This window comes from Branchiostoma floridae, chromosome 4, assembly GCF_000003815.2.
Source record: "Branchiostoma floridae strain S238N-H82 chromosome 4, Bfl_VNyyK, whole genome shotgun sequence".
In the NCBI taxonomy this organism is placed as follows: Eukaryota; Metazoa; Chordata; class Leptocardii; order Amphioxiformes; family Branchiostomatidae; genus Branchiostoma; species Branchiostoma floridae.
This window is the reverse complement of record NC_049982.1, coordinates 2,914,221-2,933,873: the sequence shown is the minus strand read 5'-3', so window position 1 is coordinate 2,933,873 and position 19,653 is coordinate 2,914,221. Positions and strand designations below refer to the sequence as shown.

Sequence of the window (19,653 nt, the reverse complement as noted above, 5' to 3'; positions counted from 1 at the left end):
CTGCATATTGTCTAAAGTAGATATCCAATGATACAAAGCCTAACCGAACCTAGATTAATGATGCATATGGATAGTTTGTTTGATTTGTACACACGCACGCACGCGCACACACATACATACATACATACACACACACACACACACACACACACACTCATACAAACACCAGAAAAAAAAACACTACTGGTCTTAAAGCAATAAAACGGGTTAAAACATTATAATATGACGTAGTTTTTTAATGAACTTTCTTAGTAATATCTCACGTTATAAAAGTATACCACAAGTTTTACAGATGAAGATCGGACAGATGTTTTTATTCGCTACATTTACAAAATAACACGTAATTGGATGATAAGTAAGTTAAGTAACATCTGTTCTAGATCCAATCCTCTTTTCATTAGTATCGAAAGGATTCGTCTTTCAGCGTTTAACAAGCGTTATTAAAAGTGGTTCTGCTTTTTTTCGATTATAAAAACTATCCTGTCAACTATGTGCGTAAATCATACATTTTTAACGTTATGAAACTTACTGACGTGCTACACGTATGTGTTGCACCCAATATCATATAATTATAAGCTGCGTGAGTTGTCATGCATTGCATTCTTTGCAATTTCAATCAATCTTTTTTTTTCTTTTCAAAAATCGTGTGACTTTATATCTAATCTCAAGCATTTCTGCGCAATATTAGACATTCGGCCTGGAAAAAGTGGGTTTGCATAACACGCAAGTATGGCTGAGGGACCATATGAGTGGCACAGGACAGGTTTGAGCAATGAAAGAAGATAACACAGGAGGGAACAATGAAACGTCCCCTGAGGCTATGCGGTGAGACCCAGCTCCAATGATAAGCAACCTGTGCAGACTTCATCATACTGACCCTACTCTGCAATGTTCTGCTATACTATAAACAACTCACAAGCTATATACGCCAATAAATATCAACGCTGTCGTCAATTAATACAGTTCCCCAAACCAATACGAAATCAGCATTCTGCATACTAAACAGAGGCCAGACGTAATGCCTTTAAGTGTCCATTACCCAACGCCGCCTTTCCTGTCAATCAGAGACATTGTCTAACGAAAGCTTTCACTCATGTAGAGGGGTCATCATCCGGTAGTTTGATGATACCGGCAAGGAAACTTAAATGCTCTTCAGAAAAAAACACTATGGCCACCGTCTATTCATAAGTTATGCTCTTTTAACTTTCCCAACGGAAGTTAAATATGCTACGACGACAACAAAAGCGCGTAAGCTGTACATGGTGACAGGTAGGCCAGAAGAGTTTTGATTTTTACATTTTTTTTATGAGTTGGAATGATGACTTGACTACTCACCCGCTGTTCAAAAAAATCTGCCAAGAACAGGAATATTTCCTGGACAATTTATGGATTCTTCAAAGCGCTAGAAAGGCACGAACAGAATGTTGTCAAGATGCTACTTTGATTTTCATCCTGGGTAGAAACGGTGCGTTTAATCTGTTCGATACCTAGAGGCGTTGTTATGACGCGAAAATATTGAACCAGTGGTCATTAAAAATATGGCACCCGGGCTAATTTCTTAATCAACTTCTTGTACTTCGAACGGTCAGATTTATAAACGGTAATTTTTTTTTCATTTCCCATATTTCAAGGTGGCAATGAAAACCAAGTCAAAATTCCCTCACTTAATATTTAAGAATGTCTATTTTCAACTTGCATGTCGCATGTCACTCAAACAGGAAATATTCTGTAAAGACGTCACATAAAACATTTACATGAGGGCTTCAGCAGAATAAACAATGTGCGACATGACGAGCTTTTTTAGACAACTCGTGTCAATTATTGGTAAGAACACGTCAGCTGACCGGTCCAACTTTTGTTCATCTGCTGTTGCCGTACTTTTTCACGTGTCTAGAATGATTATGCAAGGTGGCTGATCTTGTTGTTCACTAAAGATGTTCGTCTGACGTGAACTCACCATGTACATGCTGACTAGTAATATCCAAGAGCGAATCTCTCAAACTGACTTTAGAAACAATCATCATTTCCCGCATGCGCATGCGCGTTTCGGAGGGCCTCAGCAGGAGAAATTATAATGGTCAGCCTGAGGACTTTTGCAGACAACTCCAGAACACCAAATCACCTAACGCTTACACAACTAGGGATCTGTAAATGTTCTTTGGTCTCAAAACCAGTCAACTTGTGAACACCATGATGTTGAAAATGGTACGGATAAATCAGGAGGGTGCACGTCGCATCTACACAAAGCAACGTCCTGCTGTTCTTTCTCTCTGCTTCATCAGTTCGTTCTGATTTTGCTAAAACGGACAATGCAGTATGGACACCAGCCAGATAATGCTCTTACCATCGCTTAACATCAGGTTTTAGACATCAAGGCATGTTTTACCATCCTGTCTGCTTTTATCAGATAAAAGTTAGAGTCTAAAAGTAAAAGAAAGTTAAGCCCAGCCATTTTGTACTCACCGGCGGACAGACGATGTGACTCCGCCAACTCTCCCCGACACGCTGACCACACAACTCCCTGACAGACTGACCACAATTAGTCACCATCAGCCGTCCTGCAGGTTTTTCAACTGGCCTAAGGCTCTACCAGACTTTAATATCCCTCCAATCGTTGGGCGCGGGAAGAAATGCAAACTCTAACAGTTTCATTTTAATAACCTGGCAGAAAGGTTACAGTAACTGTAGACCTGTTTCGTTGGCTGATATGTTCTGCAAGCTATCGAACCCAATGTGCATAGCCATGTACATGTCATGAAGTTAAAGTGAAGCGAAGCGCTCAAAAAGTCATTATCTGATTATACAGTATTGACGGATTACCAGCATTGATTGATAGCGAAGCGATCCACAGAACCGCAGCTTATATCAGCTTTTATGTCATACCTGTGACGCGAAAACGTTCATTATTGCAATATCATGCAAAATGTAAAAGACAACAAATCATAAGAAGCGTAAACAGAGTCCTTTGTCATCTATGGCATTCTGTGGGCACTCTGGCAGACCAGCGATGCCAGTGCCCTAGTGAAATGGGGGTGTGAAAGGGTTTAAGGGTTTCCTGAACAGCAGAGAGTAGACGGCCGGTGGGCTATGGGACCGGTGAGGTGAGGGGAGGTGAGAGAGTAGGCGGGGGTTGTAGAAGGGAAGGTATCGGCTTTATCTCGTCAGAGTAGGGGCGGAGATTTTACAAGGTACCACCCTGGGACCAGTACAGATCGGATTAATTTGAGTGTGCTGCGATGTCCACCTGTTACATAGAGAGTTGTCTACTCACGTCAATTAATCACGTTTGTCAAAGGCTTGAATACAACAGAGGATTTACAAATTCCTCATGCAGTTTTATCACAAAATATTGCACAATATGTTCATGAAACGTCATCGAACCATCAAGTGCTGACCAGGCATATCCCAGCCTCTTTGTTGTAAGGTTTAATACGCAGATAGTGACCATATGTCATGACGGTGCACCTTTTGTCAGGGCTTGACAGATTACCTGCAGTCATCATGTCTTTATGGTGCTTGTTTGTGACGACTGTGCATGAAGAAACAATAGGGGGAGGGGGGCTGATCCACATACCTCACACGTGTAAAGTTCTAGCCGATTTGCCTGCCCACATTTTCCCATCTTTGCCTGAATTTTATGGGATTTCTCTTGCAGTGTGTCTAAAATTTTGTATCTGCCGTTGTTATATTGAACACGGTCAATACAAAACGAATAAAACTGATTTTTACTTATACACGCCCACTTTTTTAAGGGTTTTACAAGTTAGATAAGAAACAATGGGCGGCCTGAGGACCTTCTCATTGTTTATGACAGCGTAAGATCCACTTAAACTAACATGCCGTATTCTATCTGCCACTATGTCGTGCACAGGTTTTAGGTAATACTGAGTTCGACAGACTATTTTCTTACTTCTAAAAAATGTAACTTTTGCACCATTTAAGTATATTTCAAGGTGTTGAATACTTTGCATGTATGAAAACATAGTTGTCTGCATTACATTGATGGTGGGCAGGATGCACGTGTAGAGCAGGGGTTGTATAAGATATGGAACTCTGCACTGGCAGACTTTGTAGAAGTGTCGCATTAGTTGGTGCGTAATACAAGCTCCCTCTCCACGAGTACCTGAGCTGCTCTCTTCTTGATTTCGCTTTTATCATGATCATACATTTACATGCAGCTGTTATGCATGCAACAAACGCAGTAGAAACCCAGTCACAAATAGATGTACCCTGGTTTTCACGTGCATCGACCGTATGTCAGAAACCGGACACTCATTCCCACCAACAAGGTAATGATATGCGGTGCCTCCCGCTTTTGCTTTGATTGAAATTATAACGCCCTTACTTCAACTTTATCAGCCCCCTCCTCAAACGACTGTGCCCAGTGGATGTAGCCTTCAACAAAGAAGTCATGGCATGTTTTTTCGACCCGGTCTGAGAGGATTTGAGGGTCAAAAGAGCTAAACCGAAGTCAGTCGTTATTATCAGCTAAACAGCGGCGGCGGCCAGTTCTGTCCGACAAGTGCTGTTTTTGACGGAGGTGTTCGAAATAGAACATGATCGAACAGGGGGCGGGGCTTTGGGATCGGTCCATTATATCGATAGCCGCAAGCACTGAGTTTTCGCCAATGTGATATGTGCATCGGCAACTAAATGATGTCGCATCGGCAACTAAATGATGTCGCATCGGCAACTAAATGATGTCGCATCGGCAACTAAACGAAAGAAGCACATGAACTACGCGACTAAAAGGACACGACCAGAAAACAGCAGCATTATCAAGTGCACAATAGAAGTATACAAGTAAACCATGTATACAAAATGCCCAACACCAAGCATCCTCACAACCACGATACAACCAATCAAAATCAGTGTTATGCTCATCAACTTGTAAACCCAATGATGTTCCTCTTATGTTTATTTGTTTGTTTGTTTGCTTGTTTGCTCTTAGAGCAATGACCCGACGGAGGCCATGTATCCAGACGAGTCAGAAAGGTGCAGGGTACTAATTAAGATTCGCGACAGCTGTTTTTTTTTCTTTCTGTACTTATTGTTCAAAACCAAGTGGAGAAATAAAGTATGTTTGACACTGTCCACAGATCAATGATTTGTAGCCTTATGTAAAAGTGATTTAGTTATACCATCCAGTCAGTACTCACCAGGCAGAGGACGATGTGCCGCCGACAGTCCGCCCTGTAGCCTGAGGCTATAGAATTATTCAGAACTAAGCCACTGTGGGGAGTGTGGTAGATATGGCTCATGCCGACACTTTACATGAGAAAGAAGATGTAAGAAAAGGCGGTTTCCTCCCCTTACACCAATTCTAGTAAAAATAGATCATTTTAGTGTTAACTTGAATGTTACCTCAATTTATCCTAACTATACCTGTACATTTCAGTGACAGAACCTTCCTAAGTCCGATAAGAACAGAAACCTGGTATTGTGCATGTTCTTCGTTCTTAGTTTTTTACTTTAGTGCAGCTGAAATGCATGGCAGACGATCAACATGTGGTTTTGACTAAGCTGACCATCCGCGCTGTGATGATAGAAATCTTGTCCTAAAGACCACCGATATGTAGACGGTGGCTTGTGTCTGCCTCGGTCTGTAATGAGACCACATGGAGCCCCCCTCCCCAACAGTAAACCACCCAACCCCCTCCCTATCCAAAGACAGTTATCATCGGTAGAGGTTGCCTATTGAGGAAGACTGGTGGTGATAAAATCCATCCTCCAACCTTTACTTTATCAGGATAAGCGTGTTTTTTTCTGTTACATATTGTATAACACTTTAGTACCCCTTTTCGCCCCCCTCCCATGCGCTTTACGTGTCAAAGGTCACTCCCTCTAGGTAACGTCTGATTCATGCCAGGTGAAACAAGCACGTCACTACAGGTGAACCATCGCTCCCAGGTTTCTTCGTTGTTATGGTAACCAGGTATGCACATTATGTTAGCCCGCGTCTTTTAATCAGGTCACCACACCTCCAACTCTTCTTTGATTTGCTTCATGAGCTGTTTTAAATCTAGTCAAATTAGATGAATATTTTCCCATTGTTCCTTTTATTATATGTTCACGTGCACTAGGATTTATTTCCGAATACTGCACTTCGTCGAGATATTTGCAAAGATAAAAGCCGACGAAGTTTATCCGTCGTTTGGCTCTGTTGTAACTAGAGACATGGATGTATGTACTTTATAATGTTTTCATAGCGCCATGAACGTTTTATTTTCATATCCCTCGGGCTATGAAACCAACATAGGTCTGCATTGTAGGTTAGATGTAGAGAGTATATTCTTTTTACCTTGAAGGTCATATATTTGGGCACCTGCGTCTCTTTGTGGACTGCAGGATTTGAAAAGCATGTATTTGAAAAGAATGTGTCTAAAGTATTGGAGTTGCAAAAGGAAGACACGACTACATTGTGCCTATAAAGATGAAACATCCAGGTAATAAAATACGCAAAAGATAGTTACTCAAGCGAATTTATATGATTTGGGAAGTTATCAACATCTAATATCTAGTTGCTTGAGTAACTATCATGTGGCGTAAAGGAATGCATGCATTGTGGGCTCTTTTAAGACGTTCTGTGGTTTTGAAGATGAACTTCCGGTTTTGATAGCTCATATCGTGGGCATACATTGGTCACCATTTTCCGTTGGCAGATAGCTATAATTGTGATCTGGAAGAAGTTACATAGCATTAGGCATTGTCTTAGCTACCAATAAAGAAAGCAGAAACCGCAAAATGTTTCCATTTGCAACCATTTTAATCACCCGAAATCGACGGACATGCTTACAACAAGCAGCCCTTACATCAGTGCTTTAGCTATTGCCAAAATACTAAAAAGAACGACACATGATGTACAGTAATTGTCTTCTCTAACTTTTGGTAGTTTCACCAAGAATATTCTCATCATCTTAACTATAACTTTTAGAGAACAAGAGTTCGTAGACCCCAGGCCTGCATGTATTGTTTTGGATTATGTTGATATGTTGTGTGCTATGAGGTTTGTTGTTAAGGTGGGTGGGTATGGTATTGATTGTGTCTGTGTCTGAATTTACTTGAATTTACCTGAATGTACCTGAACTGCAGAGACTCCGTGGCCTGTTTCTGCAGTCAGGAGCTTGAAGGCTGGTAGCCCGCTGTCGCTCCTCCGACGATTTCTCAGTTACATATGTGACAAATTTGAGTCCTATCACGGAAATGCAGTGGATTTATCAACTTTCCTCATTAATTATGCAAATCAGGTGTTAATTTGCATACTTAGTATATCATTATGTAAGTTTTTACTTAGGCTATCTACATACTAAAATCATGACGATCCGTCAACATGTTCATATTTTGCCATTAATTATGCAAATGAGGTCATCATCTGCATGATTAATATGTATTGATATTTCTTTCTTTCTCAGCTACAAATGTGACAAGTTTGAAAGTCCTATCATGAAATGAAGTGGATTTATAAACTTTCCTCATTAATTATGCAAATCATCCACATCCGGGTCCTCCTCCGCCTGCCAAACCTCTCCAAGCTCTCGCGAGATCTGGTTCAGCCTCTCCATGGCCGCCGGTCCGTCCTCGGTCTCCGACACCAGCGCGGCCTTCAGCTCGCTCAGGCGCACCAGGCCGTGGAAGTCGGCCTCGGACTCGGAGCGGCGGAGCTTGTCGGCCTCGCGGTCGGACAGCGCCGCTTCCTCCTGCAGGAGGGAGGACCGCATCGCTTCGAAGGCGTTTTCCGGGTCCGCATCCGCTTCGACTTCCCGTGCTGGAGGGCAAAGTCAGTGGTCAATGATGAAACAATACACAAAACAATTGAATGGGTACCGGTGTTCTAGAAACGAAGGCGTTTTATCATATTATCAACAACAACGTCCCCATTTCACTGGGGCGGCGACGTCGCTGCGATATAATAGGTCGATTCGAGAGACCACTAAATGAATTCTATTGGCGACGTCACTGTGATAGAGCGATTTAACAGATTGCTCAAAGAATTTTATAGAGGAAATACGAATATTTTTACGTTTTGTGTCTTTTTTTGGCCATACTTCAAGATTTTTTTATGTTCCAATTATGAAGTCAAGGGTTGCACACATCACTCAACGAATTCCATTGATGAACAACAAATCTTTTTTACGCATCGATTGCTTTTTTGTCTTTCCAGGCTTGGATGTACAATTCTATAAATTATTTTTACTCAAAATAATACAACAATAATGTTTTTCAATCAAAAGCAATCTCTCAGCTTTTTTATATTTCAATGTTTTGATAACCCTGGCTTTGTTCAAGGACGGGGAAATTAAACTTGTATGACCTTAACAATCACACTATAATTCTCCTGTGTTCCAAATGATTCATTGATAATGATGATAATGATCAGTACCAGTTGTGCCAGACCCACTTTGACATGTACTAGTATACTTCGTACGAAGCACAAACAAAAATGTTTTGATAAGGGCATCATCACATCATTCTTTGCTTTCGATGTGTGCACCTTCTTGAAATTCACAGGAATACTTACTGAATACTACAATTGCACAAGGTACTCCCTCCTAAACAAGCTGAAATCTATGTGCAGTACTCAAAATACCACCTGCATATGCAGGTTAGTGCATATGCAGGTGGTAAATGCACTAAAATTGGAGCTGTGCAAGTATTTTTGGTATTTGCCTGAACCTAACCTGCACAGGTCCACGTACTATGTTTTATACATATTATATACCCTATGATGTAGGTGCATGTGGATTGTTATTAGCTGCATTGACTTTTACCGCCTATTTAGTATAAAATAATGGTTTCTGAACAATTTCATTATTATCCATACTTCCTCAATTCACACAGGTAAAATTTGTCTGTGCCGGTAATTTTCAATGCCACCTGCAAAGAAAAAAGTATTTCAAGCCCTGATGTGGTATTATTTCAGTGACGTTACAAAAGCCCGAGTTAACTCACCTTCTTTTGCGCTCTGGAGCTGCTCCACAAACTCCTTGGTCTGCTCCAGGAACACGGACTTGCCCTTAGGTGAGTGGCCGTCCTTGTGCCACTTCAGTATGGTATCCTTGCTCAAAACATCCGCTGGAAGGGCGAGTAACAAGGTTTAACATCTAATCTCTTTGATATACTTCTTTAACTTTTCATCCATGACTTAAAAACAGACAATTCTAAAAGAAAGAGACTAAAGGATGACAAACTGAACAAAGAATGCTGAAAGCTTCTGAGTTATTTTTGCTTTTCAAATCTTCCGTAATACCCTATTTCCTACCTTTCTCAACGTTGTGTAGATGTAGTTTCAAACACTGTCACACCCCATATCAACATGTACATGTACAAGCTTTTGACAGAACCTTTTGGTTAACTGTGTAGCATTCAATGTGAAGAAACAATCTAATGCATGTTTAGGGTTTCTATAACTATGCCCTCTCAGTACAAGACACAGCCCCGAGTTACTCTAGCAAGTGAGAAAGGAGGGAACCTGGTAGGTACCAGGGCCTGCTGGCAACAACACTTGCAAGTCAAGAGAATAACAATCATTCTCTGACTTTTATATCATTTGTGTGATTTCAAATCTGCAGTTTGAATAAAATCTGCTAGGTGGTGCTAATGACATGCATGACAGCCAACAACCTCTAAAAATATTGAACTTCCATTGATTGGATGTTCCATTCTACTCTATACATTACTGGGAAAAGCCCCCTTCAGAGGATCCCACCCAGGTGCATTGTACTAGTGTGGCAGGTCGTGATGGTGGTGCTCAAACAAAATAGTGTGTGCAATAACAGAAAAACAAAATTTGTGATGTGATGGCTGCTGATTGTTGATCTATATGCAGTTTTGTATTTGGTAAAGTTTGCCATTTCACAACCTAACCATACAGAATCCTGCTCACCTTCGTATAACAGGACCAGTATTTTGTGGAACACCTTCATGAACTGCATGTTGTCGTAGCAGTAGTTCTGTATCGCGACCAGAAGGTCCAGCTCTGAGCGTCCCTGGGTGGTCAAGGCTGCCAGAAGGGGGGCGTAGGCCTGGGGGGAGAGGGTTGGTGGAGTGGAAAGACAACTTTATTTAGCAACAATTGTAACCCATTTCTCTTACGGCCAAGGTCGTTCCGCAGTTCATCTTACAAGGCTCCGTCTACACTACCAAAAATGCTTTTTCTTGTTTATCTTGTTTTGCTTCCTCACAGAAAATTTTTCTTCCAGGAAGAAAATTATTCTGTCCCCAAGAAATCTTGGAAAAATGTGCTTGTCCATGGGGCAAGCAAATTTTTGCTTGTCAAGTTTTTGAGAAAATTTGAGATTTTTTTTCTTGTATTTCTTAAAATGCCTCTTCTTGTTTATCTTGTTTTGCTTCCTCACAGAAAATCTATCTTGCAGGAAGAAAAAAATTCTTGTATTTCTTAAGAGTTGAATCTGGTTAGAAAAAAACAAGACTTTGTAGAATTTTTTTTCTTGCATCATAAGAAAAAATAAGAAGATTTTGCTTAAATGTCTAAAACAAAATTTGTGGTTTCTCGTTTTGCTTGAATTTTTTTCTCAATTTTCTTCCTGCAAGAATATTTTTCTTCATATAAGAATTGTCCATGGGGTAAGCAAAATAAGAAAAAATCATTTTTGGTAGTGTAAATTTCAGTCAGTTAAACTACCATCTATTTCAACACCATTGTATTGGTTATCCTACATGTAAATGCGGCTATCATTGTGAAACAACTGAACATTATCTACTACACTGCACACTCTATACTAGCCAAAGAAGTTCTTTGTTATCGGCTGTCTCCAATATTATAGTAGACCTAAAGCACCTCAACGACACCTCTTTATGCACTTTACTGTTATCAGGATCAACATCTCTCTCACATCAACAGAACTGTAACATCTTTGATCTTGTCATTACCTATATCCATTGTACAGGCAGGTTCTCCTAATTGATTAAGCACCAACTTGTCTCGTTTAAATTTACTTTTCTGTTATCCATTTTGTACTTATGTATGTAATGTGGTTTACTGTTCTTGTTTTATGCGTATGTTTCTTGAGTAGAAGGCTTAATATAAGCAATTTGTTGCTTTCTGCCCCATACTCCCAAAATATATGTGAATAAAAAAAAAAAATTAAAAAAAAAAACAATTGTAACAGGTGATTTTTTTCCCGTCCACTGGATTTTAAATTCCAGCGCAGCGATCCTAGGGTGGTCAGGGTGCATGCTCCCCCTGGAAAATTTTGAAATCTAGAACCTCTGAAATGCTATTTCCTGCATTTTGAGGGGAAAATTCTGCTGGTACACTCTGCTTGGTTCAATGACATCTGTTTTGTTATACCTTTACATGCCAATTTTTGTCCATCATAGAGGACAGAATGGGCAAAATGTTTGTCCATGCCCAGCAGCAAAATTCCATCACAGGAGGGAAGGATGGATGCTAGCGAGAACCCTGGATACAATATATGGCAACTTGTGATAATGTCTTGCAATTTTTAAGAACTAATCTACTTAATGAATCACAGTAAAGATCATGTAACTCACTCAGAGATATACTTTATCTCACACTCTTTATAGACACTGTGGAATGTCTATAATCAGCCCCACCTTGCTTCAGTGAGGTCAGAAACTTTGTAGATTAATTGACTAGCACCCACGGCGCATACGTTCGCAAGCGCACGCAAGTACGCACACACACAAAAATGCATTTACTTGAATCAGCACAAACATACAATAGCTCTATATGTAAAACAAGTGCAGGTACTACTGATGACAGACAGTAGTGAGGTCCCACCTTCAGAAGCCGGATGGCCTGTTCTGCCACCAGATCATCCTTCTTGTTCCACTCCACAGACTTCATGACAGAAGACCACACCTACAATTTGAAGAAAATCACCGACTTAACAAAATGATAGCATTGACTATTGACCTTTTTGAAAATCTTGACGATAACAGTTAAGAAAGTTGATCACCATATATAAAACCAGGAAGTTAGGAGATTGATATTAAAACAGCTTCCTATCAATTCAGGGCTCGAAATACTGGGTCCATGTGCACCCAGGTGCACCCAAAATTGGATCTGTGGATCCAATTGTTTTCTGTGAGTGTAATGATATCAAAGTATACTAGTATACATCATATTCTTGACATCTAATTCTAAATGTTAGAAAGGTAACAAAAATGTCTGTTATAATACTTTTTTAAGAATTTGATAGCTTGTAACTAAGTTTAATTATTAGGCTATTACTTAAATTTAAGTTGTGCACCCAAAAATTTGTTGGTGCACCCAATTTTTTAAGCTGGGTGCACCAGTGCACCTAATCCAAAAAAGGAATTTTGAGCCCTGCAATTTCTCATGGAAAAAACAAGCAAATTAAGCTATCTTCCACCCAGATCACCAAGAAATGTAGGACAATAACACAAGCTGTATTTTTGGCAAGATTTCCAAAAATGAGATTGAAAAGAAATCTTCTAGCAACTCACCAGAACGACCACCTCGTGCTCTGCTAGCTTCTTCTTCTTCATGTAGTCCTTCACGTAGAGAACAATCTGTACAGGAAGAGAAGGACATACTAACATCAGAGCTTCATAATGGGTTTTCTTCAGACGGTTCAGGTACCGATGGGTCATAAAATCAGTTGGATACCAGTTGAAAAATCTCTCATCTCAACTGTCCCTTACCTAACTATTTGCTCGTTGGGGCAACACAGAGAATCTGTCAACCAGTTTTCTCCCCCGTTCTTGGTTTCCTGATCTTTTAATGTTTCACTTTGTGTCATGCCTGTCCATTCCCTGACATCATCCTCCCATCTCTTCCCTTTTCCCCCACTCTTCTTCCCTGGATGGTTTCTTGCATGATACTTTTGGTTAGTCCAGACCATAGTATATATATATGTGCCCATACCACTTCCGTTACTTATATATCTTGGATATACCCCCCCCCCCCCTCACATTAGGCGAAAATCGATCGGACAACAAGTCTGCGAGCTCTAAATTACGAGGAGGTATGACCCTGACGGGAAGGGGGAACCCTGCCATTTCTTCGTCGGCATCAGGGTCATGCCTCCTCGTAATTTAGAGCTCGCAGACTCGTCGTCCGATCGATGTTCACCTAATGTGAGGGGGGAATTAGGAGTTGGCTGATCCAGGCAAACTACACATAAATCATAAGATCAATGAAAGATTACTAAAAATAATTGAGAGATCAAAGAAGATCACTTGAAGACCTTTGTGGGACTTTTGTAAGATCAATGAAAGATCACTGGAAGACCTTTGGAGATCATTGTAAGACATTTAAAATCATTGTGAAGACATTCATTGCAAATTCATTTCAAGACTTTGTGATCACTGATAACTCCCTGGAAGACCACCTGAGACAGCGAGGGATCTGAAAGCACAACAGTCTTTCCCACGGAATCCCAATTTCCGCAGCTTCTAGCTCAGCTGGTTACTAAGGCTTTATGAAGGGAGGAAGGAACTACAGATACTCACAGCAGGAATGCCATTGGCCAGCTTAGGCCACACCAATTTAATTTCTTGGTTCACGGATTTTTTCATAAAAAATATGGAGCGAGAGGGCGAAATAAAAATAAAAATAAAAATTGTAAAATGGTAGGGGTAAAGGTAAGGGCTAATCCAAAACATAAAGAACAAAAAGTTTTCAGCTTGAAAAAAGTACAAAAACACTGTTACTGTACAGTAACAGCACCTGTTCATTGAAAATTACAAAAGTAGTGTCAGTTTTTATGTTTGCTACACCAGAAAGTTGGTGAATGGTTTCATTAATGGTGAAAATTTGCTGAGTGGTAATTTTTATTTTTATTTTTTTTCCCAAAAAATAGGAGCGAGCGAATCCGTGAACCAAGAAATTAAATCGGTGTGGCCTTAAGTAGAGATACAAACATGATTGTGACAAAGAACAAGTGTATACAGTACAGCACAGGACAGGAGAGACAGGGTGAGGAATCTAACATGTAAGGGACAGGTTCTATTGTATGTTTAGCATAGGGAGGTGGTTGAACCTTACAAGCTTAGGTCAGTACCACAGCAGAATAGCTCGCCTAGTGTACAAGCTCTATAAGACATTTGAAGCAGTGATATGGCACCAGCAAATGTACTGTTGATCACAGCATGATTTTATACATCAATGTCTGCAGGCCTCTCTGGTGACCAACAAATTTGGTTGAATGGTCAACAAAGTGATTTAACTGTTCATTAGACTGTAATCACAAGATGACTTGAGCCCTGAAAGTTCAGCAGTCTAATACTCAAGTTTTGTTTGCTTGTTTGTTTGTTTGTTTGTTTACCTCCTTGACGTCATTCCCGTTGGCCAGTTTCTTCTTCAGCTCCATCTTCAGCTCCTTCGTGTTTGCCCGATTCTGTTGTTCCTTCTGTGTAAACAAACAAAGTAAACAAACAATACAGTTATCACTGAAGCAGCATACAAGCACATGTCAACTTTGTACAATTTTGCTTTTCTTTTGTGGTAAATTGTACTGGGATGCAACGCAGTAATACATGTTTAGGGTCTCTATAACTATGCCCTCTCAGTACAAGACACAGCCTCAAACAACCCTGAATTACTATAGCAAGTGAGAAATGAGGGAACCTGGTAGGTACCAGGGCCTGCTGGCAACAACACTTTCAATTATTACAGAGAGCAAGACATGACTTTTCAAACTAGCATCACATCAAGCTTGCTGGGGCTGTCAATCTTACTAATTCTAAAGGTACCTGACTGAAAAATCTAGCAAATTGGGATTTGGGTATTACTAAAACACACAAGCACGAAAACACACACATACAGAACAGGGACAATACTGTATTCCCAAACTAAACGACCTATAAAGTATTAAATAGTGGCTGCACCAGGTAATCGGCGATAGGCCCGAGACCAGCTGCGCGGAAATGGGACTCCAGGTGCTCCGGAGAACGTTTGTTGGCTGGGAACAGCTCCTGTAAGCAAGCAAAGGAAAAACATTTGAAATTTACTGTCAGATCTTTTTTCACTCACTCTCCGGTTTCAACTGATCATATTGAACCCAGGACTGTCTTCAGAACCCGTCCTTCCGTCCCAGGACGGAGATTTTCTTGTTGGGGAGGGAAAAAAATTCACTCAGTCCGTCCAGAAAATCCTAAACTTCATGACACAAAATTGATAAAAATGTCAAGTACTGGCAACTTTGAATGTCACCTGTACTGTATCTACAAAATATTTCGAGCCCTACATGTCATTATGAGAATGTGTCACTTGTTTGCTTTCAGAACAAGGACATGGCATGTTGAAAGGGGCGTACTTACCGGGAGTCGCTGTTCAATGCCGGCCTTTTTCAGGTTGGAAATCAGAGAATTGAAATCCTTCTCCGACAGCCACGTCTTGAACAAAGCGGTCGCAAAGTCAAGACTGATCCCTGCCAAAGGAAAATATTAATTTTCTTTAGTCCTTCCACCCCAACACATATTTCACAGTTGACTCATTTTTGTATCACTCTGTGTAAGTGCTCAAAACTGCTTTGAAATAGGTTAAAACCGTTACATGTCCTGAAATTTCTTATCTACATGGATATACAATTTGATGTATCATGATTGTTCTCCTTTAACATGCATAAGATTAAAACATACAATAATTAAAGAAGTGTTATGTAGAAAATAAAGTAAATATGTCGTGTCAACCAAAAGTAAGAAACTGATCTAAAAGAAAAGCATGCCCAGTCTCACAGTCTTGTAGCTTTAGGAAAGAAACCACATTTTTGTTTGTTTGTTTGTTTGTTTGTTTGTTTGCTTTAGCAGGGTGAAATGCATGTGTCCGACAGGTCAGATATTCTCAAACGTTTTTCATTGTCATCCAAGAGGTTTGTTATCATCATTCCAAATCCCAGCATCACATCAAAGGCCTGCAACATGCAGTTCCCCTAAAAAGGGACAAAAAATTCCAACAAAGTACATCCTAGTGTAGTAGCATGTGCAGCAAATTTTCATTCCATATTGCACTCGACTCCAAGACTGAATACAGCAAAATAAATTGAAAACCAGGAAAGCAAAATCTGCTTCAGTGTTAGTGTTTCGAGTGATAAAAACTTATGATAGTTATCTTTACATTATCAACATAAAACTAACAAAATGACCTGCAAAGAAATGAGTGTTTCTAAACATTCAAGGACAAAATGAGCTAACTAGCATTTATTAATCATCAAATCAATCAACTTATCAACTAAGATTGTGGTTTAATAATCTATGGACATTACGGCCTAAAAATTCTCCCTCCTTTTTTCTGCAATCTCTAATCAGATTTACACTATCCAAATGATGTTACTAATTGAATACAGTGTGAAAATTGAATGGCTGAAGTACAGGGGCCTTTGTATGGTCTTTAACAAGTAACGGGGGCCGCCCTAAGATGCCCCCTGTCCTAAGATGCCCCGATTTTTTTTTCCGATCATTGCATAAGTACGCCGTGTTTGTTGCCACTGACTATGATGATTAGAAACGTAAATAAACCAAGTCCAAACAAACAACTTTTTTTTCTATCAAAAAAATATTTATACATATTCACTTCTCTTTTTTTTTGAAGACAGAATTTTCACAATAATGTTGGTAGCGCCGAATCACTGTGGTCACCTGTTGCTAGGTATTGGTGGCTGACGTGTCCATAAATATACAACCAGTACAAAACAGCCACACAGCTGTCATACGCATAATAAATAAAGCTTCACAAAACACTACAAATATTGGTCTTCAAATGTTTGATGAGAAGAAGACCGGCCATAAGAAAAACAACATAAGCATCACCGCCGTTGTTTTCCCCAGGGAGTGTGGCCCCGCAGGTGGCAGACGAGCGAACGCCCAAAAGACTTGTTACTCTAACAAATGGTTCGTGCCGTCTATAAAACTGAAACTTCACAGAGTGATGTCGAATATGTTTCCTGATACGTACGCAGAGGGTTTTTTTGTGATTTTGACGTTGCCGTTTTTCGCAATGGTTTTGTTAGTCGGGCCGCCGCATTCAGTGCATTTTGCCCATTTCCCATGAAAACACGACTTGGATGGTGAAAGATTTAGCCCTCCTCGATGGAGACAAGAAGCACACACAATCAGAATTCTACTGTCAAAAGAAAGCTAATATATCATAGAAATAAAATTTGTATTTATTGTTATTTAAATTGGTCACCAGCTTCCGAAAAGATAAGATTGCAAAAGGGGGGCAAGTTAGGGCGCACTGCATTACGAACTGGGCCAATTCACAACCGGGAAATGGAAACCCGCAGTTTCTGCGGTGCTCCCTGGTGTGCGGAGCGGCTTAGTGTCATTAGCACTTCGGCGCGAGCAAACAGTCGCTTTGGGTAGTTTGACTGCCGAACGATGGTATTAGTGCATTTTGGTTTTGTATCGCCAGGTGGTGTGTTCACCATCTTACAGTTCCAGAGCAGCTGTATCTGTACAACCGATACCACTAGTAGCGCAACACGTGTGCACGGAGTGGCGAGTTTGCGTTCTCCGTCTGCACTGGGATATCACATCAACGGTTTCAAATGACAACGGCTGCAAATGCTAAACTACGAATTGTTATCATGAGATTGCCAACGATATACGGGATTTTCTATTACTGCATTTCAAGACAAAACTTCTCAGTCACATTATATATTGACGACGCAAAGCGCTAACGCTTCTACTTGACACTAACTAGTACGTCCGTCACTCAGGCAAATACAGAAGACGCATCACTCCCTGAGTTAGGGGATAGGCCTAGGATGTTGGCGCACCGTGTCATATGATACAGCACTATTCCATATTGTCAGGACGTTTACCTCCGACGGGGAGTTTTTCGAGTGTTCGCAGATAAGTCGAGATCCTGTAAGTCTTATTCCTGGTAAAGAGTGTATTACACTTCTTTAGTTCACACGACAAACATCATGAGCACTTTACACAACTTTGAATTAGCAAGCTGCAAGCGTTGGGGAGGTTCTATGTGCCATTTTTGGTGACATACTGATACAGTTTGAAGGCGAAAATGTTAGAATTTCGTCAATGTTTACACCCCAACTCCGCTGTACATACTACCGCCAGCACAACGTACCGAAGTTAATAGAACTATAAAGCGATAGCGCTCTGTAACACAAATCTAAAGTCTACAGCTGTTTGCTCAATTGGATTCATCCTGTACATGTCATTTAGAAGTACTAAAGTATGACTTCCGTCAAGGACGATCTACCTAAGCTCACATCCTTTATCCGATTCGCCGCACTGCAGAGGGACGTTGAATTGGGCTTTCGACTACGTTGATCGCATTCATCGCAAATCGTTGGAAATTCTAGATGCCTATTACAACCATCCAGATGTTGTCATTGCAATGCGATGAAAGTTATGTATCATAACGCTTCGGCCGTTGCAATCACCCTAGAGGGACAGTCCCAGGTTACCACTTGCCCCGTTTCTCTATATGCTTATACAACGCATTACGGACAGCTGTCACAGACACAGACGGTCTTCTTCAAAGTTGCCTAAAAATGGAAATGCAAAAGTATCTTAGATTGTAGCTGAGAAACACTTAAGGCTAACATAAGTAATCATTTTCTCGATTCCATCAAGTGGGTCATGCAAGTGGGTCATGGGTCAAGCAGCCTTTCAGTTATTGTGCTATATCGGGGAAATTGGTCTTGAAAATAGCGTCACTGATAACGAAGTCCCTTAATCAGGAATTCTGTTCCGACCTTAATGAAATTAACGTTAGTGAAGTGTTAGATCCTTAAGTTTGCTCAACACAATCATAAAGTTGTTCTTCAATCCCAATGTGATCCAGCATCCACCTACACTGAGCTCAAATTGCCACACATGTTACAGTAGGTGCTTTTTTTACTTTCTATAGCTAGCCATTATTAACCACTGTCCAATAAACGTCATCACCGCTTTAACGACAGGCGTTACGTGATGAAATAAAACGACAGAAATTACCAGATCTCTTCGCCGCAACTTGTCATCGTAAGGATCTTAATATTGTACTTTTTCATGTTGTCTGCCTCATCATATTAGCTGCAAGGAATCAAAATATTTGGCATATCAGGGATAAGGGGTCCTGAAAAGTGTCGTGTAAAGGTTGCGTCGGATTGTCGGATTGACGCAGTTAATTAAAATCCAAGAAAACGTAGGGTGGGATTCTCATGTCATGGACATAACAAAGAAAAAAAGAAAGCTAAAGACTTTTCCTTCTTTGCCGACTCCGTCAATGCAACCTACCCGTGGAACACCTAGTCGCTGTATACCCGTGTTTCATCCGTCCCGTTCTGAAATACGTTACCGCACAGTGGCTTCCCGGCCTTACAAACATATAACACCTAATGTAGAAAGGGGAAGTTCTTCCGAGACTTTCAAATCAATAAAGCAATCTATATAACCTGTCTTGGGTCCATAAAGTGTTTATACGGATTTTGAATTATGTTAACATGTGTACTCTCCAAGCAGGGGTTGAATCGCGCAGATGCAGTAGCAGTCGGAAAAAAATACACGGGCAATCTTCTTATCTGCACGATTCAACCTCTGCTTGGAGAGTAAAACATATGATATACACAGACTTGAAGTCTATTATGTGTATTTGTAATAATATGTGCAGCTTCCCAGACTAGTAATGCGGCATGGTTGTGCTTTGTCTTTTCTTCCCATAAGTGCCCATATCGCGCTGATCATTCAGGC

General features: G+C 40.5%; 3 protein-coding genes across 4 annotated transcripts in view; all 3 read right to left on the bottom strand.

Moving 5' to 3' along the window:
* LOC118413012 overlaps window positions 1-2,571 on the bottom strand; it is a 4,950-nt gene extending 2,379 nt beyond the window's left edge. The window contains exon 1 of the mRNA XM_035816128.1: window positions 2,464-2,571. The gene's annotated coding sequence lies outside the window, so the exon portion shown is untranslated. The remainder of the gene's footprint in view (window positions 1-2,463) is intronic.
* Window positions 1-19,653, bottom strand: part of LOC118414482 — a 119,428-nt gene that overhangs the window by 85,484 nt on the left and 14,291 nt on the right. The gene's annotated exons all lie outside the window — the stretch shown is intronic.
* LOC118413007 (basic leucine zipper and W2 domain-containing protein 1-like) overlaps window positions 7,416-19,653 on the bottom strand; it is a 17,120-nt gene continuing 4,882 nt past the window's right edge. The window contains exons 3-10 of the mRNA XM_035816120.1: window positions 15,271-15,380; window positions 14,839-14,925; window positions 14,277-14,360; window positions 12,454-12,519; window positions 11,765-11,845; window positions 9,884-10,022; window positions 8,950-9,072; window positions 7,416-7,765 (exon numbers count right to left, since the gene is read on the bottom strand). Of these exons, the coding sequence (XP_035672013.1) occupies window positions 7,476-7,765; window positions 8,950-9,072; window positions 9,884-10,022; window positions 11,765-11,845; window positions 12,454-12,519; window positions 14,277-14,360; window positions 14,839-14,925; window positions 15,271-15,380 (980 nt within the window). The 3' untranslated portion in view covers window positions 7,416-7,475. The remainder of the gene's footprint in view (window positions 7,766-8,949; window positions 9,073-9,883; window positions 10,023-11,764; window positions 11,846-12,453; window positions 12,520-14,276; window positions 14,361-14,838; window positions 14,926-15,270; window positions 15,381-19,653) is intronic.